The 25,229-nt window shown below is 40.2% G+C and overlaps 1 protein-coding gene across 1 annotated transcript in view; it reads right to left on the bottom strand.

Moving 5' to 3' along the window:
* Positions 1-25,229, bottom strand: part of LOC124803283 (nephrin-like) — a gene marked incomplete at its 3' end in the record, with an annotated part of 463,636 nt that overhangs the window by 180,127 nt on the left and 258,280 nt on the right. The window contains exons 3-4 of the mRNA XM_047264469.1: positions 16,711-16,919; positions 5,438-5,548 (exon numbers count right to left, since the gene is read on the bottom strand). Of these exons, the coding sequence (XP_047120425.1) occupies positions 5,438-5,548; positions 16,711-16,919 (320 nt within the window). The remainder of the gene's footprint in view (positions 1-5,437; positions 5,549-16,710; positions 16,920-25,229) is intronic.

The raw sequence follows: 25,229 nt of genomic DNA, 5'->3' as shown, positions 1-25,229 counted from the left end.
AAAGGCACGAGAGAGGCAATTCTGGCGTTGCGGTTGGTAATCAGTCCAAGACTAAAGAAAAATAAAGACACGTTCATAAGATTTGCCAACCTGGAATAAGCAATCCAGAATGTAAAATGGTGCAAGATGTTTGAAACTGAGAAAAATAGTAGTAAGCCATAGGGAGAGACGGGTAATATAAAATACGTATAAGAGCCAAGAGGGAAGAATAAGAGTGAACGACGAAGAGTGAAGAGCGGAGTAATAAGGGTGCAAAACAGGGTTTTCACATCGAAAAACAATGATGGAAATTAAAGGATGGGTTCATGAGTGGAATTAAAATTCAAGGTGAAAGGATATCAATGATATCATTCGCTGATAACGTTGCTATCCTGAGTGCAAGCGAAGAAGGATTTGCTGAATGGAATAAACAACCTAATCACTACGCAATATAGGATGAGAGTAAATCTAAGAAAGACTAAAGTAAATAGAAGTATCTAAAATGAGATCAGCGAGAAACTTAATAACACTGATAGTCACGAAGTAGATGAAGTTAAGGAATTAGCTAGGCAGTAAAATATCCAATGCCGCACGGAGTAAGGACTACATCAAAAGCAGACTAGCAGTGGCAAGAAGGGCCTTCCTGGTCAAAGACGTCTACTAGTATCTAACATGGGCCTTAATTTGAGGAAGAAATTTCTGAGAATGTACGTCTGGAGTATCGCATTGTACGGTAGTGAAACATGGAGAGGGGGAAAATCGGAACAGAAGAGAATCAGAGCATCTGAAATGTGGTGTTACAGACGAATGTAGAAAATTGGGTGGACTGATAAGGTAAGGAATGAGCAGGTTCTGCGCAGAATGGGAGAGCAAAGGAATATGTGGAAAACATTGATAAGTAGAAAGGACAGGATGGTAGGACATTTGTTAAGACATCATGGACTGACTTCCATGGTACTAGAGGGAGCTGTAGAGGGCAAAAACTGTAGAAGACAGAGATTGGAATACATCCTGCAAATAATTGAGGACGTAGGCTCCTAGTGCTACTCTGAGGTGAAGTAGTTCCCACAGGAGAGGAAGTCGTGGCGAGGCCCATCAGACCAGTCAGAAGACTGAGGACCAAAAAGAAAAACGTGGAAGAGATGTGACGCTTTCTGCTGTGGAAACTGGCGTAATGCCCAGCCGTTACCATGCTACAAGGTATCACTTTTGCTTAGGGTAAAGTTAAGAACTTCGTCACGGAAAACTGATGGACAATGCAGGACGACTTGTGCACCCACGTAGTTCTCCGTATTAATAGCAATATTGTCTATTGCTTTATAAACTGTAAGACGAGTACGCCTTCTTCTTCAATAATATCTTGGCATCTTCTGTTTGAGCGGTCCAATGCTGTTGCTCGCGCGGCTGCACGAAGACTGACGCCTTCTTACCAGATTAATTACGTATATAGTCAAAACTGTTGCATCCTGTGAAAACTGGTTGGCCGCATTTGCTTACCGCCTGGCTGTTCAACACCACCTTCGGTGACGTTGTAGACAGGACACCAAATTGTGGATGCGGCCTGAAGTTTTTCTTCCGGTATTTACTATTCCCACGTGACATTCCAGTTACTATGACTTTATGTCAGTCTTAACACTTCACATGCAGACGGGGATGTTTTTTGTTGCATGGGTGTTATGGCTTCCCACCGTACAGCAAAAGAAATATATTTCTGCATCACATGCAGCGTTTATTCTGTACATATGCTTCCGTTTCCTAGACACATTTATTACTAAAAATATTTATTTGCAGGCGGTAAATAGAAGCTCGCACATAAAATAAGTAGACATTTTTTGTTTTTGTTTAAGATCTTGCTCGTGTTAAACTATGACAGTACATAGCACCATCTGGCGGTGCTCTAGGAAAATGACGCTTTGTATATTTTTCCTGATCTTAATATTGTCACTGGGAGGGGGGGGGGGGGGGGAGAGACCAGAATTTTGTTTGTTGAAAATGTGTACTCTTACGTTTCAAGAGATCATTAAATCATTTCTCAAGTTTGATGGTTATAAATTATAATTGCTAGGACAATTATTATTACTTAGCCTACCTCAATATGTGTTTTGCAAAATCAGGGACAGAATTGGGTAGTATGACGAACGAAGAGGAAGTACTTTGTCAATAAATTTTATTTATTCAGTGATGTAAAGTCTCGGCGACTGAGACAAAAATCCAAAAATATAGTAAGTTAGATGGAACACAATAATGGTAATTCATCATTAACACAGCACCACTATAAACCAATTCTTAACTCAAAGAACACTATTAAAAATCCCAGAAACTCCAAAAAATATACATTGAATTGCGAAGTCGATATTGATGACAACGTTTCCATGGACGGTATTGGGCGTTGATTTTAAATCTGGTGGATTCGTGCACATAAGACACTCGATCAATAATTCGATTTTCCCTTGTTCACAAATAATGCATTTTTTTCTGCTTCATACAAATTTTCCATGTCAGTAGCGCCATCTGGATGAAGTTACGGATTGTAATGGAACAGGAGAGAAGAAGGCTAGAAGGTCTGGAGATTTGGTGCTACAGAAACATGATGGTCAGCCGGACAAACAGAGTTAACAATTAAGAGCCGCGCAGGGTAGCCCTGCGGTCTAAGGGGCCTTCCCACGGTTCGCGCGGCTCCCCCTGTCGAAGGTTCGAGTCCTCCCTTGCGCAAGTTAGATTAAGTTAGATTAAGTCGTGTATAAGCCTAGGGACCGATGACATCAGTAGTTTGGTCCCATAGTACTTACCACAAATTTCCAATTTTTAACAATTAAGAGGTGCTGTGAGGAGTACAGGTTTCCATATCTCTCTGGTGAGATATCCAAGCACAAACTCTTAGGCACGCAGCAACTGCAGAAAGAGATGGGGGAAGTAATCGCGGGAGACAATCGCAGATATACGTGCAGCAGATTGTAAATGATGGGTTGCGTTATGTATGACAGAATGAAGAGAGAGGCATACACAAGATGAAATGGCGTAGTGCTGCAGACCAACTCCACGGCTGAACACTAAAAAAGAAGAAAAAACGATTGCAAACTTTCTGGAGAGTCGAAGTTCATCCAATGCTTAGAAAACATGCCACGCTGCATATTAATGATCAATTTAGATTATGAATAGGGGGAAAAAGTTGAGAGATAAGTTATTCTTCTTAGCAGATATTACCTTTCCGAATTCAAACATCGCACCATTAAATCATCTTATCGTAAAATCAAACTTAATCTTCAGTCGATGAGCTTCAAGCAGCACTTCACAAATATTACACGATGAAATTAAAGAGACATACACCATACACGCTGTCGTTAACCAAGTAGCATTTAAAACGTAAATTCATTTGGCTCCGGAAATCATGCAATTGTGTACACAATTGTTGCCACTTTGGTAGCAAGTGCAGCGATTCACTAGCTGCTAGCCGAGAGCCATCTGGTGTCGGTTACCCTAGCGGACATAAAAGGACGCAGTGAAGACATTACTGATGGGTTCTTGTTAGTGTTTATGCGGTTGAGAGCAATGTGACTCAGAGACTGGTCCGGTGAGGTTGCCCCGTCAGTCTTTCCCGATACTGCCTCACTAGCCGCTCGCGAGCGTATTAGTCGCTACTTGATATGCACCTCCACGCTTTTTGCGAATCCTACAAATGGTAGCATCAAATGTTTGGTCTTGCCGCTAAAGTCCCTGATGAGGTTAGTGCAAGACCTTCGTCTAGAATCATCTTCGCGATATATCATACTACACTGTTCGTCAGCTTACTCGACGTTCCGTTAGATCACTACTCGACAGCCATTTTCATCTGGGATGTCATGTCAGTTGGTATGCATCAGAACCTAGTTATCAAAGTGTTTTAATGTTTTTTGTTATTTATTTTCCGTATTCCACTGTTTACTATTCTTTTGTTTGGATGCTTAATGTTTTAATTTTTGTAGTTTTGGTGCAAGAAGGTCTACATACCTGACACGGTGGAAAGTGTGATAAAGATTATCAAATTTACTTATGTGACGTCAGGCTAGTCCGTAGTGCGACGTTGTCTTTACCATTTAATGTGTACTGAAACAAGCATGGCGTTATTCTCAAATTATTTACTTAGGCCGAACAGTGTCTTGAGAGTTTTTGTTGTCTCAGTGTGGGTATCCGTGAGAGGTAGTATAAAGCCACGATGATTAAAACACAGTAAAAATGGGAACTGGCAAACGTCGTTGTTGTTCAAACCACACCAAAAGCTTTTGTGGGTGGGAAATTCACCCGAAAATCTCAAAGGAAACCAATAACTGATTGAGTTAAGAAGGCATTTATTCTACATTTTGACTGTCCTGCTGGTGATAAAGATAAAAATTTTGCATTTCAAATTGTTTCCATATCCAGTACTATCTCTTACACCGAAGTCTTGTTAGGAAAGCGTTTAGTCCCTCCATTCACTATACCTTCTGCCTCGCAAATATAGCAGGGCATCTAGGTAAAGCCATATACGTATAAAATTTTCAAATTTATCTTCATAACATTTGCAATCTTCGATACGAAACTCACCAATACAAAATTAGCTACTTGGTCCTCTTTCAGAGCAATTATGAAGAGCCTTTTGTGTAATATAAGGGACGATAACTGTGTCCATTGTGAATGATCTGTTAGACACCTACAAGAACGTGGAATATAGAATGTCGCTTCAGATACACCTTTTAAATCCCAGTCGTCATTTCTTTCTATAAAATTTGCGAATTGTAAGAAATGAGCAGTTCGAAAGATTTCGCCAAATACGATGGATCACCGTCACCAAGGACAGTGGACTCTCAATGACGGGCGACTAGTGATGAAACGAAAACAAAAGAAGGGTATCGTTGTGACATTTTCCGAATGGCAAAGACGAAAACAGTTGAAAATATGTTGTGAGCTAATTTACACCTTCTATTGACATCATGTGCATATATACATATTAAATAATATTAAGTTCTAGAGTTCTGAATATGCATTTCTTCTTTGTTTTAACTGTGTTCATGTACCCCATAACTGTTTTTGATTCTGCTGTGCATCTTAGGAAATGTGATGCGATAGAGAGAAACTGATGTTACTAATGAATTCAAAATCCCAAATGTAAGTAAATACACCCATTTACGATCTAGATGGAGGAAAAGGTTTGAATTTGTTGACTAGTGAATTGTTCACAGAGAAATGGAAAACAGCAGAAGATTAATGCCGTTTTGGTAGGAAAAAGTAAAACGTCTGATAGTGAGAGTTTTCCAGTGAGCCAAAAATGAAGCAAAAAACGAACCTACCAGAAAGAAATACAAATTGCAGCAGGTGTTTCTCTGTAGTATAAGACTAAGCAAAGAACAAAGCTGCTAGTAGTTGTTCCACATTGTTAAAGGCCATGCACAATATTCGATGATAATGGAAAGGGAAACGCCTCATGTGGGCAGGCGTCACTCACCCCCGACGACGCGGCAGTTGAGGGTGATGTCGTCGCCCTCCAGCAGCGGGCCCAGCGTCTTGTTGAGCCGCCGCCCCCACCGATCCAGGATCACCGGCGTCTCTGGCAGCACTGCAACACCAGCCGTCTCAGTACACACGTGTGCCGAGTTCAGATGGTTCAAATTGCTCTGAGCACTATGCGACTTAACCGCTGAGGTGATCAGTCGCCTAGAACTTAGAACTAAACAAACCTAACTAACCTAAGCACATCACACACATCCATGCCCGAGGTAGGATTCGAACTTGCGACCGTAGCGGTCAGGCGGTTCCAGACTGAAGCGCGTAGAACAGCAAGGCCACACCGGCCGGCTGCCGAGTTATGGGCTGCATTTTGTACTAACAACTACGACTTCCAGAGGGCGAGTATTAATCACTGGAAAGCTAAATGAGTACGGTTCTTTTTGGGGGATAGTGAACAGTCCACTGATGTCACACTTCGTCCATATGTCTTACACATTACATATGATACTAAAAGACTTGCAGAGTGAGATAGGAAAATGTATATTGTCCCGGGTGAGGGTGGCTTTTTTTAGGAGCACTAGAAAGGCAATGATTACTAGCTCGCATCCACAATCACTAATGTTATAATTCATGTTTCAATAGTAAATCAACAAAACACTAAAGAAATATGCGGTCTTTAGTTCCCTTGAAGTAATTTTTCAAGAATTTATCTCCTGTACCATCGTTTTCATCTCATAGTACTAACTGCAACCTGCGTTCTCAGTTACTTGTTGCATGTATTCCAATCTCTGTTTATCTCCACAGTTTGCAACCTCTGCAGCTTCCTCTAGGTTCATGGACGTTATTCCCTGATGTAATATTTGTCCAATTATCCAGTCTCTTCTTCGTGTAAGTGTCTTCCGTATATTCCTTTGCTCGTCGATTCTATGGAAACACTTCACATTCCTTCCTTTATTACTCAACCCAATTTTTCAACATTCGTTTGTAGTACCACATTTCCAATGCTCCGATTCCCTTCAGCTCCGGTTCTCCCACAGTCCAAGTGTGTTACCAATGAGTTTTCAAAATTTTCTTCGACTGCTTGTTCTGTCCATCATGGATTATTTTTATGCCTTCATCTACTTCGTGATAGTGATTAGAATGTTAAATTCCTCGCTGTTCTCGTTGCTACTACTTTCGTCTTACTTCGATTTGCTCCCAATCCAGGCTCTGCACTCTCTGTACTCGACAGATTCATCATTGCGTTCAACAAATCTTGGAGTCCTTTACTTTCACTTTGGATAGCAGTGTCGTCGACCAATCTTATCACTGATATCCTATCACTTTGAAGTTTAATTTCACTTTTGAACCTGTATTTCTCTCATTGCTTCTCCGTTGTGTAGGCTGAACAGTATGAGCGAAAGACTGGATCACTGACTTGCATCTTTCTAATCCGAGCACTTCGCATTTTGTTTCTGGTCTTACAGACTTATTGATCCATCTTCGTTCATGTACATATTGCATACTACTCGTCTTTTCCTATAGAGTACCGCATTCTTCTCACATTTTCGAACATGATGCACCATTTTACACTGACGAACACTTTTCCCAGATCGATAAATCCCATAAACTATCCGACTTTTCTTCAGTCTTGCTTTCATTGGCCCCTTTACCTTTCCTACAGCCAAACTGTTAGTCATCTAACAGATTCTCAGTTTTGTTTTCCACTCTACTGTATATTATTCTTGTCAATTTTATTCTGTTCAAAATAGTCCCCCATTAGAAACTTTACAATTATGCCAGTGCTTATTCCAGTTTTCGCAACACTACTGGTACTCGTTCCTTGTGACAGCTTTCAACTTCATTAGCGGCGAGTTTTTAATCTCATCTGTGTTTTTTAAATAAGGGTCCTTTTAGGTTTCTCTTTAATTCTGGAACATATAGAGTTCTTATGGATTCATTGCAACGCTCTTTTTTACCCAACACAAGAGGTGTTGTAAATAACAATCCTTATTGGTCAGTGGAACTGATGGAATAATATGCTGTTACAGTACAAGGGAATGGTGAGCATAAACTACACATTTAATTGCACTTACTCAAGCTTTATCTGATCTTCGCAATTCATAATGCTTCGAAAGGGAAAATTAAGCCGGAAATTTAACATTCTGTCTGTAAAGACGTTTCATTAGTCCTCCTTTGTTGTCATCATTTATTGACTTCTGAGAAACTTAGTTTGTGGTTGATTTTGTTCTAAAGCCAACAGTTTTGTAATATATTTTGTTGTCCCATATTTCATACAAACTAAATTCGATAAAATCAGGGGGCGAGCTAACTGATGCAATAGAATTATCGGAAACGTCTCTGACTATGATTCAGTTATCGTCTGTAATTACTACTTCCACTTTTCGCAAGATATGAAAGGTTGATGATGTGCTGGAGCGTCCAGGGAACTCGTGAGCCTCGACGTTATCCTGGGCTTCTCTGAAACGCTTATTTCATTTGCAACCTTTCTTTTCTCATAGCAGACTCACCAAAACAATATTTAACATTTCTAATACTTTGCTCGACAATTTAATTCAAACCTACTGTTTCATAAAGCCGGTGATCACCGTTATTACCAAAGCCATGTAACTCTTTTGACATATGGAAACAGAATAAGTATTTGATATGGCTAAGACTGTTGAGATACTTCTCAGTCATGGATACCAACAAAACAACAATAAGATCGCACGAGTCGAACCAATACCACACGTGAAATTACCCAGCGAATAAGTATTTCCTTTAACGTTTGTGACGAGCTGAACTGTTTACGGACTGGGAGTTCGGAGTGCAATAGGCACTTAAATTATCAGAGCCCATCTCAAAAATCGCCTTAAGGACTCGGCTTGATACTAGATCGTGTCCATACCTTACAACTACCATATTGTTGCTCCTGAAATGCTGCTATACTTGTACCAAAGAGGCAAACGATATAGGGAAATGATAGAGCTTGAAGGTTTCAATCAGTTGTCCAGGCATGGGAAGACAGCGCTGTTGTGAGCGCAAGGCCGTCTACATGTGGACATTCATCTTAGAGTACCCATCCGGCGCAAGACAGTGAATGTTCATAGCTGCTTACACTCCCTTAAAGATCATAAGTAAATCGTCGCATCCACATATTTGTCTAACCCTGGGTGCTTGTTTACAAGCTCGCCGCCGCTGTCAACCGTCGTAAACGGACTGCGCAGAGCGTCCAGACCTCGGCCGATGTGCATAATCTGGTGTTTATTCATGCTGATCCTACTACCCGCCGTTACTCCGTACTTACAAGGGAACCTCACCATCGCACCCCCCTCAGATTTAGCTATAAGTTGGCACAGTGGATAGGCCTTGAAAAACTGAACACAGATTAATCGAGAAAACGAAGAAGTTGCGTGGAACTATGAAAAAGATAAGCAAAATATACAAACTGGGTAGTCCATGTGCATGATAGGCAATATCAAGAGCTTGCAATGTCAGGAGCGCCGTGGTCCCGTGGTTAGCGTGAGTAGCTTCGGAACGATGGGTCCTTGGTTCAAGGCTACCTTCGAGGGAAAAGTTTATTTTTTATTTTTAGACAATTATTATCTGTCCGTCCGTCCGTCCTATGTGAGGTAACTGTGCCGTAGTATGGGGACGCTACACCTATACCGAAAAATTTGAAAACGTTAAAAACAAATGTTTTGACAGAGCACAGGGAAAACTGTGCGACTGTGAAACTGTTACATTCATTTGTTGCAGTTTACGTGACAAACTCTTTATGTTTTCATCACTTTTTTGGGAGTGATTATCACATCCACAAGAAAACCTAAATCGGGCAAGGTAGAAGAGTCTTTTTACCCATTCGCCAAGTGTACAAGTTAGGTGGGTCGACAACTTATTCCTGTCATGTGACGCACATGCCGTCACCAGTGTCGTGTAGAATATATCAGACCTGTCTTCCTGTGGAGGAATCGGTTGACCTATGGCCTTGCGATCAAATGTTTTCGGTTCCCATTAGAGAGGCAGGTCCTTTCGTCTACTAATCGCACGGTTTTGCGGTGCGGTCGCAAAACGCAGACACTAAACTTATTACAGTGAACAGAGACGTCAATGAACGAACGGATAGATCATAACTTTGCGAAAATAAAAAAAGTTAAGTTTTGACTCAAGGGAAGACTTGAACCAAGGACCTCTCGTTCTACAGTTGCACACGCTAACCACGGGACCACAGCACTCCTGAGTTCGCATCGTTCTCGATGTTGCTTATCTTGCGCATGGGCTACTCAGTTTGTATATTTTGCTTATTTTTTCCCTAGTTCCACACTACTTCCTGTTTTCTCGATTGATCTGTGTTCAGTTTTTCAAGGCCTATCCACTGTGCCAACTTATAACTAAATCTGAGGGGGGGGGGGGGGGGGCGATGGGGAGGTTCCCTTGTTAGTAAGAAGTGCAACCACCTTACGTACATTGTTCTCCGACCGGACGAGTATTATCAAGTCGTCGGCATATGCAGACACATGAAGGAACTCCCACGGAGTCTAACGCCTTTAAGAGTCCGTATAACAGTCTGCATCAATGATTCGAGCGTTATTTCAAACAGCATCATCGACAAGGGACACCCTTGACTGACTAAGCTCAAACAGGAATCGTTCCTACCTCCCTCCCATTGACTCTCACCATCGAAGGAACGCCGCGAAGGAGGCGCATAAGGACAGTAATAAAATCACGAAGTATTGCCATGCGTCGCATGGTCGAGTCAAGGAAATCATGGTTGATCCTGTAAAAGGCACGATCAAAATCCACTGATACGAACGCCGCCCGCTTGCGACAAGCTTCCGTCAGGGAAATGTCATGGCATTCGCCTAGGATAGAATGGATGTTGCTCCGGATCCCTAGACAGGCATGGTCGGGTGGTAATGTCTTGGATATTACAGTCTTTAGCCTTGCCGCCAACATTCACGCCAAGATCTTATAGTCAGTATTGAGCATTGTGAGCGGTCGAAATTGATGGGCGCTGACACTCACTGCCGATTTCGGTATTGGTATAAGCAGTTCCGCCATGAATTGCGACGGAACGTCCGTGTCAGCGCTCGATAACTCATTATGCATCAACACCAATTGGGACATAATTAAATCTGCAAATTCGGGACAAAATTCGGATGTCAACTTATCTGGCCTTCGTGAATGCCCTCCGTATGTCATCTTCCGTTAAGGGTTGCAATAAAGCATCTGCATACGGATCATCTACCCCCATTTCCATATGTCGCAAAATTTCTTCTCCTATCCGATTGCCGTCGGCGTCCCAGTGAAAAGGAGGCAGTAATGATCCAGAAACCCAGCATCAATGTCCTGCTGTGACGTCGAGGGCCGACCAACACCATCATGGAGCACTGCGATCAAGGATAGGATTACGCACATGTCCCTTGGACACATGATGCATGCTAATACGTTTTCCATCTACACTGTCCAAGCACAGAGTACGTATCGAAAGTCCCTCCAATCGACATCTCGTGTTCGATAAAATGTACCCCTGAATACCATGGACTTCCGCACTACGCTCGGGTGATGCGGCCGTGGAGGACAGGTCACGGAGCACCATGTAATAATAATCAAGTTTATCTCGGAACCACTTCGCTTTTTCCTTGCTACACGTTATGAGAGCGCTTCGTATCGTCGGTTTTGGATATAGCAGCACCACGAAAGAACCGTACGGTGCACCGGCAGACGGTGAGCGCATGCCTGCCATGTTTCTTCGATCCGCTGGCGACATTCGGTATCCACCAGTGTAGATAAATTAAGTTTCCACGAACTACGGCTGCCATGGGAGGGTTAACGTGCATAAATATGCAAGGTTATCCGTAAAAGCTGTGAGGCAATGTTCAGCAGCCAACATGTGATCTCTTATCCGCCAGGAACATAAATCCGATCCAGACCACTCGCCGAGTGCGTGGTAAAAAATGTGTAGCCCTCTAGCAGCCCATGGATCACTTACATTGTAGGAACCCCAGGGCATATTAGTACAGAAACTCGAGAATAAAGGCACTAAACACGGGATCTCCCTGAAGAAGTGTGCGCAGTGACTACTGAGTAACAAAATTCATCATTCATCAAATTGACTAAGATCGCTCCCTTCTACCACTCAGTCTGGGTGGTCGAGTTTGGGTTCGAAAAGGGGCATAACAAACTATTGACTCGTACATATAATTACGTCTCATTTGGAAATCATTACAGAGGGCGAAAAGTTAGTAATAAATGGAACAGAAAGATACATCGGGTAGCACTAACAGATTTCTCTTAGGATCAGCATTTCTTCCCTGTTGTGCTAGACCCATCTTCAATAGAGTTTCACAGTAACTATCAACTTTATATTGATGAACTGTATCATATTTTGAGGGATTGCTTACACTGTTCCACAAAGAAAGATTTTCTAATGTAGAGTTAAGTGTTTCTAAGGCATTCTTGCATGGGAAATTCTAAACATAAAACTTCTATTCCTCATCAGGCAAAGTTTTATAGTTACATGAAAATAGCACAGTCCTTGCAATGGCGCTCCGTCAAATGTGTTGGCAGGGTATTATGTCTTACTCCCAGTACTCTACCTATCATTAGATGCTCTGCAGTCAGTTATGTGGTTCGAGTCTTGTTGTAGGCTGCGGTAGGTGTCGTCGTGTTTGTGTGCCGTATTGTACAGTACTGTTAACTCTGGGTACGTACCACTACCTTCTTCCATACGCGGATTCACTTACGTTTTTACTGTTATTGCGCCGTTTGTACGTACAAAAGGTGTAGTACATTTACATTTTCTCTCGTCCACCACTTCTTAGCAATGGAAGGTACTGTTGGACCTCGGAGGACTGACAGTGGAAGGCCTCACACTGTCCGCACACCTGACATAGAGGAGGCTGTCTTATGTCTGATGGAAGAACCCCTTGGACCAGTGTGCGGCGATTAGCAGCAACAAAAGGCCTGTCTCACTTCCTTATTTGGAGGATACTTCATGAACAGCTGCAGTACCCATATCACTGACAGGGCGTTCAGGCCCTAAGGCCATTGTATCATTACGGCAGAAAGAGCTTCTGTAAAAGGCTGTTCCAGAACTGTGCCGCAGGTCCACTGTTTACATTTTTCGATGAGGCAGGGTTCACAAGAGATGGTGTTGTGAATTTCCACAACCAGCATGTATGGGCAGATGTAAATCCCCAAGCAGATCGGGAAAGAGGGCATCAACACCGATTCTCAGACCAAGTATGGGCAGGTGTACTTGGTGATAGTTAATAGAGCGACACATGCTTCCACAAAGTTTAACTGAGGCGAATTATCGGGATTTTCTCATTAATGTATTTCCTACCTTGCTGGAGGCTGTATCATTCCAGCAACGAATACAAATGTGGTTCATGCATGATGGCGCACCAACACACATTCGTCACAATGTGTTCGAATATCAGCCGTTTCAGGACTGCTGGACATGTGAGGGGCCTACATCTTGCCCTGATTATTCTCCAGACTTCAGTGCCCTAGGCTTTTGGTTATGGGGTCATTTGAAGGAACTGTTCTATGCCATGCCAATTAACGATGTGCGGATACTGTAGCGTCTTGTCTTCAATGAGTGCCAGCAGGTACAACAACAACCGGGTATATTTCAAAGGGTTATATCTTTGTGATTATCATGAGTACACAATTGGCATCACTGTTACTAAACCTCTGCAACCTTTTGTAATGTATAAGTTGTGGTTAAGAGATTATGAACTGAGTTAGTATTATACCAATTAAAATATTTTATCTGCCATGTGAATGTTAATTTCTCTGTCCACAGCAATGAATCTATTAATCTGGTTGGTGTTGATAAAACTGGATAAAAGGAATTTTTTCCTCTTTTCTAGAGAAAATCATTCCACTACTGAATTAATACCAGACAGCTTAAAACTTTGCAGAATTCAGCTTGTAAGGTTGCAGAGTCTTCTGTGTTGTCAAGTAAGTTTTCTTCCTTATTGACATAAATGAAATGTCCCATCACCTTTTGTACTTAAGAAACATATTAGTGTTAATTTTACCATATTTTATTCATACTGTATTTTTCTTTCTAGAAATTGTGCCGTCGCCGAGTGTGTCGGAATAATACCGACTCTTTATTATGTCTGTAAAGAGCATTTATTTGAAAGGTATGGGAAGGATATTTCAACCGTCATAAAGAAGGCTTACTTTATAACTGAAACTGGAGACCAGAACAAGGACTGGGCATTACGTATTTTCTGTGCGAGTTGTTACATAAAACTGACATGTTGGTGAAAGGATAATGATTCAAAATTGGTTGCAGGACCCATACCTTGGAGGGAGCAAAAAGACATGTAACAGACTGTTACTTTAGTCTCTCAAATGCGACAGGCTTTGCAAACAGAAAGTGAAAGAGACACACAGTTTACTCAAATTTGCTTTCTGCAATCGGACCAGTGGCCAATTCTGACAGCGATCCAGTGCCTTCAAGACCACACAAAGTTTGGACGCAGATAATGAAGAGGAAAGAGTTGATCAAGATTTGCCATCTCCTCCTGAAAAAAGCAATCCAACATATCAGGAAATAAGTGACAGAGATCCGTGTTTCTTAACTCAAGCAAACCATAATTTTCCAGTTTGTTGCTTGAGCATAAGAAAAAAGTAGATAGAACTGCTAGGCTTTAGGTTAAAAGACTGCAATCTTCTATGACGGGATACAAATGTAACTTCATATAGCAATAGAGAAAGCACTCTCCTCCCTATTTTTTAAACGATGGGAAACTGACGTTCTATAGCAATGCACGTGACGTAACGAAAGCGCTGGACTTTAAATACAATACAGAGGGCCGGATACTCGTTATACTTATATCCAAAACTAATTTAAAAGCAGCTCGACTCCACATTGGGAACGTAACTTCTTCCATACCAGTTGCATATGCTACCTTGGCTAAAGAGACAAATGGAATTTTGAATTACATGCTCACCTGCTTGTAATACAATGAACGTAAACGGAAAATATGTCGACCTCAAATTATGGCCACGATATTAGATACCCAGCAAGGCTACACCAAAAATCGGTGTTTCGTATGTAGGTTAGGTAATAGAGACAGAGATTGCTATTATATAAAAAAATATGGCCTTTACGAAAATTTTAACTAAGAGAAAAAACTTTTATGAGTAAGTAACTATAGCTAGTGAACATGTGCTTGTCCCTTCACTTCCCATCAAGCTAGGCTTAATGAAGGAATTTGTTAAGGCAATGGGTAAAAGTGGAAGAGGATTGTATACCTCTCAAATAAATCCTTGTCTTACACCAGTGAAGATAAAAAAAGGTATATTTGTTGGCCTCGAGATTAGACAAATTCAGTGAGACCAAAATTATGAAGAAACGCTGACGACAGAAGAAAAACAAACATTGATATTTCAAGGAGGAAGAGCCTGTATCTACAAAGTAAATTAGATACTTGTTGTGCACCAGAAATTGGTATGCAAAACGTCCCTCAAAGTGCATTCTATGCATTCTCATTTGGATCACTTGCCAGAAATCTGCATCGACGTGTCTGATGAACATGGAGGAAGATTCCATATGGCCAGAAAAATGCAGCGATGTTTCTGATGCACATGGAGAAATGGTTCATATGGTCATCATGACCCTAGAATTGTATGAAGGAAATTGATACATACCATGCTGGCTGATTATTGCTGGAATATATTTCGAGACAACAAGGATATTAACAATAAAAGGAAGAACTAAAAATATAAATATCATATCTGTAGTATAATGATGGGAAAATATACATTTTTTGACTACGTATTTAATTTTTTAAGCTCTATGTACAATGGTGGATGTGTTGAGTAGTTCGTTTGTTGGTTGAAATTTCTCTTCAACAACGTTTAGAAAAACTAGAATTTGCTGTTTTTGTAATACAGAAAACAAAATGTATTGAAGTTAAAATCGCAATTACGCAAAGACTGTACCTGATCGAAAATATCTGGAAACATATTTTAAGTCAGCTCATTGTTTTCCATAATGATCACAACTAATATCCCAAGAAAAACGAAAAAAGTATATAACTCCGCGTATATTTATACAAAAGAAAAGAAAAACAGGGATTACTGGTAATAAGTATGGAATTTCCCTAATGAAGAGTGCGCAGTGACCACTGACTAATTTAATTCGTCACTCATCAAATTAACCAAGATCACGTCCTTCTATCACACAATCTGGATGTTCGATCTTATTTGAGTTCGAAAAGTAGCTTAAAAGGCTACTGACGTTTTCAAATGATTACAACAAACTATTGACTCATACATATAATTACATCCCATTTGAAAATCATTACAGATGGTAACCAGTTAGTAATAGAGGTAATACAAAGACACATCTGTTAACACTAAGTGATATGTCTAAGGATCACCAATACTTTCCGTGTATTGTATGACTTACCTTCAACGGAGATTCACAGTAACTATTAGCTTAGTTGACGAACTACATCATATTTCAGAAATTGTTTATTAGTAGACTTCACCAGTATCTTACAGTATTTACGTTTCTTGTACCTCAGCAACGGCTCAGCTCACATATTCGCTTATTACTTACAGTACTGAATAATTCAGAAATCCTTATTAACTACGAATATTTTTTTATATAGGATAAACCCTTTGAATAATTTGGGTGAAAATATTTAGTATATTTGTGCCAAATTTCACGTCGATAGATGTGTAAAATACAGAAGATATCCCTCCAGATTTATAGAAACTTAGTGCTTCAGAGTATGGTTCTCACCATCAGAAGTTCCTAACACTGACCACTTCAATCGCTTTGGCCTTACTATTATTTGCTGTGTCTGATACCTTACTGGCACACTACTTTGTTTTCTGACTAGATTCATTGCTGAATATTGTTTGCTTTATGGATTCTTCAGTAATTGGAATTTCAAATATCTAGCCTAAATTGCACCGTCAGCAGAGTAGTCAAGTTATGCTACACATTTATTTTTTTCCAATTTCATTCAGTATCCTCTAATTTGTAATTAGATCTACCCACATATCTAAAGTTTCTATTCCTCCTCAACGAAATTTAATTCATTTTACAAAGTTCTCCTCGCTTTCCGTTCGAACCAGCTGACTGTACGGACTGAGGAACACTGGGTGCAGACTACAACCCTGTCTCATTCCCTTCTCAACTACCGATTGCCTTTTACGTCCTTCGACTGCGGATCACAAATACAACCAAATGGATAAAGAAGACTGTAAACCAGCAGGCACTAAAGGCGAGGCCGGCTGTGTGTGAGTGCTCACCGATGACAGTGAGGTTGTATCTGGCGGACCTGGTGGGCGCGTTGCGGAAGTCGACACGGCAGCGGTAGACGCCCTCGTCGCGCAGAGTCACCGGCTCGAGCACCAACTGCGCCGGGTCGGACACGGTGCGGAAGTAGGCGCGGGAACCAAACACTTCGGGCGCCGACCAGTGCGCCGCCTGGCTCAGCGGCTTCCCGCGAACGTCGAAGCTGCAACCCGCAACACACCATATCTCTGACTTTCCACGGATCAGCGGGCGCCGCTTTGCAGGCGCTGGTACACTCGCTAACACAACAACACTGTGAAAAACTGTAACTCTTAGCAAGAATGGCCCCAATACAACCAGATTGTACCATAAATCAGTGATTAAAATTTTATTTAGGTAATAAACGAGTAGATCTAATACCGTTTACAATTGTTCATTAGAAACAAATTTCTTCAGAACATTGTAAAAAGCAAACCCATTTCAGCACTTACAGTTTCCTCATTAATTTTAATGATTTTATTGCAAAGAAAGAGCAAAGCTACAAACACACGCAGAATATAATTCACCTCAAATATCTGCGGGATGCAATCATCTGGACACTAGTCACGTCTTAGATCGAAGAAGGAATTTGTTTTATTTGCTGTTATTCTTTGAAGGTTTAAACTACTGTAACAGTACACATGTACTCAGTCTTAAATCCCGCAATGAACAAGATAAGACTTCTTAGAGTGTACGTTATCTGTACTTCAGATACACAAAACAATTAAAAAAATTAAAATTTGTTTTTGAGAACTATTTCTTTAGTTTTAGCCTTCAGCAGACAGAGTAACCACTTCAGTTAATGTAGGGATAAATCACTGTGCGGAGTGCGTCATTTTATTCAAGTGGTTTTACTAGCGAGATGCGAACATCCTCATCTGTGCATTTCTTTAATGGGAAAAAATTACAGGTTTAAGGTATAGCTAACTCCTCTATCAACACAAAGTCGTGTGACATGGATTTTGGTCAGATTCGTTTCGTCACAAAACCTGAAGAATTTTATTTAATAGTACCAGTCGGAACTGCTATGTAAAAAGAACAACGAAACCATATTCGCCTTTGAAATGCATTGTGATATGTACAAAAATCACTGACTGAAGACTTGTGATCTTTACTTTATATCTCACGAATGTGAATGGTTCCAGGAATAGCCACTATGGATAAAATTAACGTCAGTATTACGCTATGATCAAAGAAGACATGTGAAACAAACGTGTAACACTGAAAGCATGACACTGTAAAACTTTTCGAGGTCAAATACTGCAGTGGTAGCCTTTTACTGAAGACTAACCGGGTAGAATCACCGGTTTTTGGCACATATTTGACACACTGCTGAGACAATGATACTCAAATGTAAACAGTTTGATCTCAGATATTAGTGAAACAGGAATGACTGTCGATAGTACCACATAACATCACTCCAGACAACAATTAAGTTCTAAAATCTGACATTCAGTGAGATCGGTGCAACTGAAAGGAGGAAAGTAATCCAAATAATAGTTATGAAAAAGTAATCTACTGTGTGAAAGAAATCTCCACATAGAAGTGTGAGTTGTTACAAACAAGATTTCACTTCATTCGGGAGATGTAACACGTAACACATTTCTGGATGATGCTAGATATAAGTATACATGACTACAACTAACAAAACGTTAATGGTAACTTAGAGTTAAAAAATTCAGAAGGTATACGGAATTGAAAACGTATTTACAATTATGTCAAGAGTTAATCTCTTGGAGCCATATGTAGTAATGTAATGTTCTATTGATGTGCTGTTTAACCCAGCATACGAAAACAAGTAATTACAAACTGTATGATCTGACCACAGAACTGGCACGTAAGACAGCTTTTTGTGTGTTAGTTATTAATTATCATGTACTGTGAAAATTGGAAAAGTCACTTGTACATAAGTGAAGACAGGTGAAACTACTGAAAATGATTTGTTCTTAAATTAACTACAAACAACTATTAGTTTGGCAAAACACTGAGTAATTTTAACTAAATTATTTATAGTTCACAGTGAATGCAAGGGACATTTTTGATACTAGTAGTTGGGCTATGCATGATACAGAAGTAGCCCAGTGACATTGAGAACTCCTCCACCTTCACAATTTTATTATAGTAACATATGTGTCAATGAATTCTAAGCGTTGTGGAGAACTGGCGAGGGTGGCACGCTGTATTTCGCATGGCACGAGTTTATCACGTCGCTGTATTAAATACCCACGTGGACAACGACTGTCCAAATAGTTCAAATGGCTCTGAGCACTATGGGACTCAACTTCTGAGGTCATCAGTCCTCTAGAACTTAGAGCTACTTAAACCTAAGTAACCTAAGGACATCACACGCATCCATGCCCGAGGTAGGATTCGAACCTGCGACCGTAGCGGTCGCGCGGTTCCAGACTGTAGTGCCTCGAACCGCTTGGCCACGACCGGCCGGCCAACGACTGTCCACATCAGTAAGCTTGAAGCTAAGACAAATCTCCCTTGGGGATCAAGTATATAGAGTAATGGATTTAAGGAACTTCTTTAACAGTATATTCAGTTTATTTTTCGTCATGCTAAAATGAAGTTCAGTTTTTAAGAAATCGGTTAATATTTTTTTATTGCGTTGTAAAACGTTGTATCTACAGTGAAATTGATGCAGCTGAAGAGCTTGTCAAAATAAATAATAATCATTGATTTTTTTCGATGTGCCTATCGTGAGAATTATAATCATCCCACACATATATTTTTGAAGACATTCTTTGAATTACGATAAACGTGAAAACCAGAAAAGAAACACTTATCTCTACATTAGAAAATTTTTCTTTGTAGAACAGTGTAAGCAATTCCTCAAAATATGATACAGTTCGTCAATATAAAGTTGATAGTTACTGTTGTTGTTGTTGTTGTGGTCTTCAGTCCTGAGACTGGTTTGATGCAGCTTTCCATGCTACTCTATCCTGTGCAAGCTTTTTCATCTCCCAGTACCTACTGCAACCTACATGCTTCTGAATCTGCTTAGTGTATTCATCTCTTGGTCTCCCTCTACGATTTTTACCCTCCACGCTGCCCTCCAATACTAAATTGGTGATCCCTTGATGCCTCAGAACATGTCCTACCAACCGATCCCTTCTTCTGGTCAAGTTGTGCCACAAACTTCTCTTCTCCCCAATCCTATTCAATACTTCCTCATTAGTTATGTGATCTACCCATCTAATCTTCAGCATTCTTCTGTAGCACCACATTTCGAAAGCTTCTATTCTCTTCTTGTCCAAACTATTTATCGTCCATGTTTCACTTCCATACATGGCTACACTCCATACGAATAGTTACTGTGAAACTCTATTGAAGATAGGTCTAGCAGAACAGGGAAGAAACGGTGATCCTAAGAGAAATCGCTTAGTGCTACCCGATGTATCTTTCTGTTCCATTTATTACTAACTTTTCGCCCTCTGTAATGATTTCCAAATGAGACGTAATTATATCTACGAGTCATAAAATATCTCATTGAGATCCATTTACAAAACAGTATTTTGGTAATTCATTAATGGGAATGAGGTATAAAGTGAATGTAGATGAAATATATGTAATATTTAGATTACCTTAAAGTACCCTTTACATGAGTGAATGTTGAAAAATTTTAATTTTACCTGTAACTGCTACTGCAGAAAGTAACAGTTCATTCACTTTACTTGAGTAACTCATTAAATTTCATAGCTACTTCTCTGAACAACGGAGAAAATCACATTCCGTGGCGACCAGTTGCTGCAGCAGCCCTTTGCGAAAGCTGTAAGTTGTTTGTGCATTTAAGTCAGTTATTAAATTTAGTAGCTTTAACTGGTGTTTTTGTGGAATACTTGCTGAAGAAACTTTTAGAAACTACCGCTGTATTGATAAAGTTGTTTGTGTATTGCCGTCAGTTCCCGAATTCAGTAATCAACCCGTATTTCTTGCTGTTTTCTGTTGAAAATGCCTTCACTCATTTTGTACGATATAGTTGTTCGTTCTCTGTGGTCACTTATTAAATTTTGTAGTTTTCAGTAGGTGCTTGTTTCCCTTTTTGTTACAATACTGGTAAGGAAACTCCTGGAATCTTTCACTTTCTGTATTTGATAGCGTTTTGAGCACATACTTAGTAATTATATTTAGTATATATCAGCCAGGGTTGCTTGCCGTTTTCAGTGGAATGGATATAGTGAAAACTTTCGCAAACTTTCGCTCACAGTGTTCAGTTTCGTTGGTGTATCAGTGGTCGCTTGAATTTTTTAGTCAAGTTATCGTGTGAAGTTTTTGAGTCATTATTACTTGTTGTGGATTAATACTGTTAATAATAATAGTTACTTTCTTTGTAGATAGTGAAATTTGAGATCACTGTAATCAGTTCTTAAAATCGTTCTATTGTAGTAACAGAACTTAGAAAACATAGAGGTTTACTTTTTTCAGTAATGAAAAATATTTTACCACGAGTGAGAAGTGTGGGCTATGTCCTAGGTTTGTGAGTAATGGATTACGGTGTGAATTTTGTGCGAAGTATTTTTATTTGGGGGGGGGGGGGGGGGGAATGCAGTGGGGAAGCCATTGGGCATCCTACTGAGACCCTCTCCAGGAACTGGCGGTTGGCAAGAAGGATGCTAGGAGGAGGAGATATTCAGATAGTTGCACTTTGCGTGTTACCAGTAGAGTTGACCAACAGTCAGAGTTCAGTGGAGAGGAAGCTCTTGTAGCTGCACGTGTAGGAAGCATGCATCGGACCTCTATAGTTAGGGAGCCTAGTTTAGACGCAAATTATAACTGAAAAAAGAATGTTCTGTTATGTAGTTCTCATGGTAGTCTCAGGAAGTGTTGGGGAGTGAGAACCAGGTAACCAGTATTGTAAAGGCTAGCGCAGGGTTGGCTCAGGTGTCCATTAACATAGGGTAGTTCTGTACCAATTTTACAAAAGAGAATCAGGTAGTCATTGTGGGTGGAGCTGGGAAAAGTTTTCCTTTGGATAACCTGAAATTGAGAACTACTCAGAATGGTGGCTAAAATCCGCATTTCGTGTAAGTATTTCAGCGTCATGTTCGGTTGCATGGTAATACAGCTGTTAGACGTGTTAACATGAGACTTGAGAAGGTACTATGGTTGGAAGGGATGGTTCGCATTACAGTCGTGTCAGATGATTCTGTCTGCAGGGTAGGTTTCATAGAGATGGCCTGCACAGGTATTTGAATGTTGTGGGAACATGGATGAATTTAGTGAAACTAAACTTCTAATTGTTGTTATTTATAGGTCTCCTGACTATGATTTCAGAGCATTTCTGCTCAAGGGAGAGAGGGTTCACTTTAGAGGAAGTACAAAAGATTAGCTGTATGTGGTGACTTGAGTATTAATATTGTGTAAATGAGTGTGTGAGAAAGAGGATGCTGGCAGATATCTTTAATTCACACCATCCGATGCAAACTGTATTCTTTCCAACGAGAGTACGGGAGAACTTCAGTACGACCGTACACAACATTTTCATTCTCCATTATTAGAGGGACTTTTGTTAGCAAAACGGTGAAAGTCCTTTCAGATCATGATGAACAAATTTCATCGCTAAAAGATTTGTGTCCTCAGTCTTCTGCTTTTTCTTTAGTGTTTGTCCCACGTGGCGTCAGTGTGCGAGAGTGATTCGCTCTCTCCATTTTGTTCGATCGTTGCCCATGTCTGGATGAAGATTTACAGCGTTTGAAAATTGGTTTCTATTAGAACTTTCAAAACGGGGTACTAACACTAACAGACAGTCTGGGTAGTTAAAAAAGGAAAGAATGTCACGTAGAATGAAGAGGGTGTTATATCCGAATGTTAGAAGCAGTCACAATCGAGCTGCAGCAGCCTGTTATAAACAGTATTGTAAGGTGTGTAACACTGTTATTAGGAAGACAAAAATTGTGTTACTCGAATAGAATAGCTGAGTCTCAGGATAAAATTAAAATCATATGGTTAGTCGTGAAGAAAGTGTCTGGCCAGCATCACCGGGTTGAGGATATAAAGTCAATTTGTAGTAGTAGTGTTTCAGTTACTGGGATGTCGGATACGTGATCAGTATTTAATAATCAGTTTCTGAATATAGCAGTTAAACTAAATATAATCTTAGTCCCTATAAGGCATCATAGCTGTCTTAGAAAATAGCTTTCCAAGACTGTTTATCGTAAGACTTCCCCACGATACTGACAAGGGAGATCTTGAGTCAATATGTTAGTCCCGCACTTAGCCATCTCTGTAACGTATCCCTCCGGAATGGTCAGTTTCCTGATCGATTAGAGGACTCAGACGTGAAGACACTTTGTTAGAAAAAAGAAAAGGGTAATATAGGCAATGCTATACCTATTTATGTGCCACCGGTTTTTGTTAAAGATACTGAAAACCCTGTTCATAAAACGGTTTATCGACATGGGAATTGGGCGTTCTCATTATTTCATCATCATTCAGGCATTGGCGAGACTGGAAATTGTAAAGGTTGGAAATTTGTGTGGGCGCTGGCAACCAAACTCATCATCAATCATCATAAAATGGTAACGGGTCGTTTCAGCTCACATAGCTTACAGCTATATGTACAGTTTGGTTTCAGAAGTGGATCAGAAACCGAAAATGCTGTATTCTATTTTCCTTTTGAGGCTCTGGACGAATTACATGGAACGTTGAGAGTGCTAAGTGTCTTCTTAGATTTAACTAAGTTATACGACTGTGTTGATCGCCAAATATTACTCCAGAGGTTGGATCATTATGGAATAAGTGGAGTAGCTCGTAATTGTTTCACTTCTTACTTTCAGAACAGACAGCAGAAGATCATTCTCCGCAATACTCATAACGGATACGATGTGCAGTCCCAATGGGGCACAATTAAGTGGGGGAGGGGGGCGGGAGGTGCCCCAGGGGCCGGTGCTTGGGCCGCAGTTTTTTCTTATTTATATAAATGATCTGCCTTCTTGTATTACAGCTCATTCTCAAATTTTTCTGTTTGCTGATGACACCAGCTTAGTAATGAAGGACGCTGTGTTCAATATTGACACAGCATCAAATAACGCAGTTCAAGACGTATGTTCAGCGTTTGTAGAAAATAAATTGATGCTAAATCACAGCAAGACTATGATTTCACAGTTTATAACATACAAATCAACAAAGACTGATATTTTGAATACAGAGAACGAATAAATGATTAGTGAAAATGAACAGTTAAAATTCCTAGGTGATCACGTAGACAGAAAGCTTACGTGGAGAGGTCATGGTCAGGATCTTTTTTAAAAATTAATGATCGTTTATGTACCACTAGGACAGTACGAAAGTGTGAATTCAACACGAAACATACTCTACTTTGTTATTTTCAGTCACTTATGAAGTACGGTTTTCTTCTTTTGGGATACGTCTACTGATTCAAAAAGGTTATTTTAGGCTGAGAAACGGGCGTTTCGAGCAACATTTGGCGCAAGTTCGCGAAGCTCTTGTCGACCTGTGTTCAGTAGTCTGGAAATTCTGACATTGGCCTCTGAATACATACATCCTTCAATGTCGGTTGTTGTCAACACTTTCATCTTATACCCAACATTTAGCAGCTTTCACTCAGTTGATACTAAGCCGAAATTCAATCTGCATTTGGTGCGCACCTCTTCCAGTCTTGTGTAGCAAGGCGTTTAGTATTCTACTTCAGCCATTTTCAATTAGGTGCCCCAAGAAATCCAAAGTCTTAGCAGCATTTCTTTCAGGTCTAAACTGAATGGTTTCCTTATGACTCACTCCTATAGACTGTAGAGAAAATCTTGGAAAAATTATATAATTAAGCTAATTCCTGTGTTACGTTGCTTACTTATTAAGTTTATTCAGCGTCATGGCTTGTTGTTTGGACATAGGATGAATATACGTTTCATTTTATCTGTTACTACTGTCGTGTTATAATTTATGTACTGACTCGTTCCATAACCAAGGAGGCTTCGTCCTCAGTTAGGTAATGCGATACGTGATATGTATAAAAAATAGAAATAAAATAAAATACAAAGTATTATGATTTAGTCTGGTAGTGATTATAGAAAAGAATCTTCCTTTCTTACCATATTCTACCTCAAATTAGGCTAATCTGCAACTATTCATCTCATTAATTAATTAATTAATTAAATATGAGAAGATGTGGAGATAGGACAGCACACGGTCGATACATACTATTTCTGCTCGGCCCTTGATACATCACAAAGTCACCCGTTTCACCACATCCGGTAGAAAATTTTATCGTTTTTTTTTTAAAAAAAGTATCTCATAAGAAGTATAGCTCCAAAAAGCCATGGCTGGATGTGAATGTAACTCCGGACCCGTACATATTAGCGGCGAATGTGTAAATAAGGACAGCTGCAGTGCTTTGTGATAGAGTGATCACCAGAGTGCATTAGCGTTCTTTATGTTTGATGATCTTAACAGGACTCTTGGTGCATACAAGAGGCTTGAAAAGCGTCAGATGTCGAGTGATCACTTTAAAGGATACAGAGATGGTGCGTAC

Source organism: Schistocerca piceifrons, chromosome 1, assembly GCF_021461385.2.
Source record: "Schistocerca piceifrons isolate TAMUIC-IGC-003096 chromosome 1, iqSchPice1.1, whole genome shotgun sequence".
Classification (NCBI taxonomy): Eukaryota; Metazoa; Arthropoda; class Insecta; order Orthoptera; family Acrididae; genus Schistocerca; species Schistocerca piceifrons.
The sequence above is the reverse complement of the archived record's forward strand: the minus strand, read 5'-3'. Positions and strand labels throughout refer to the sequence as shown.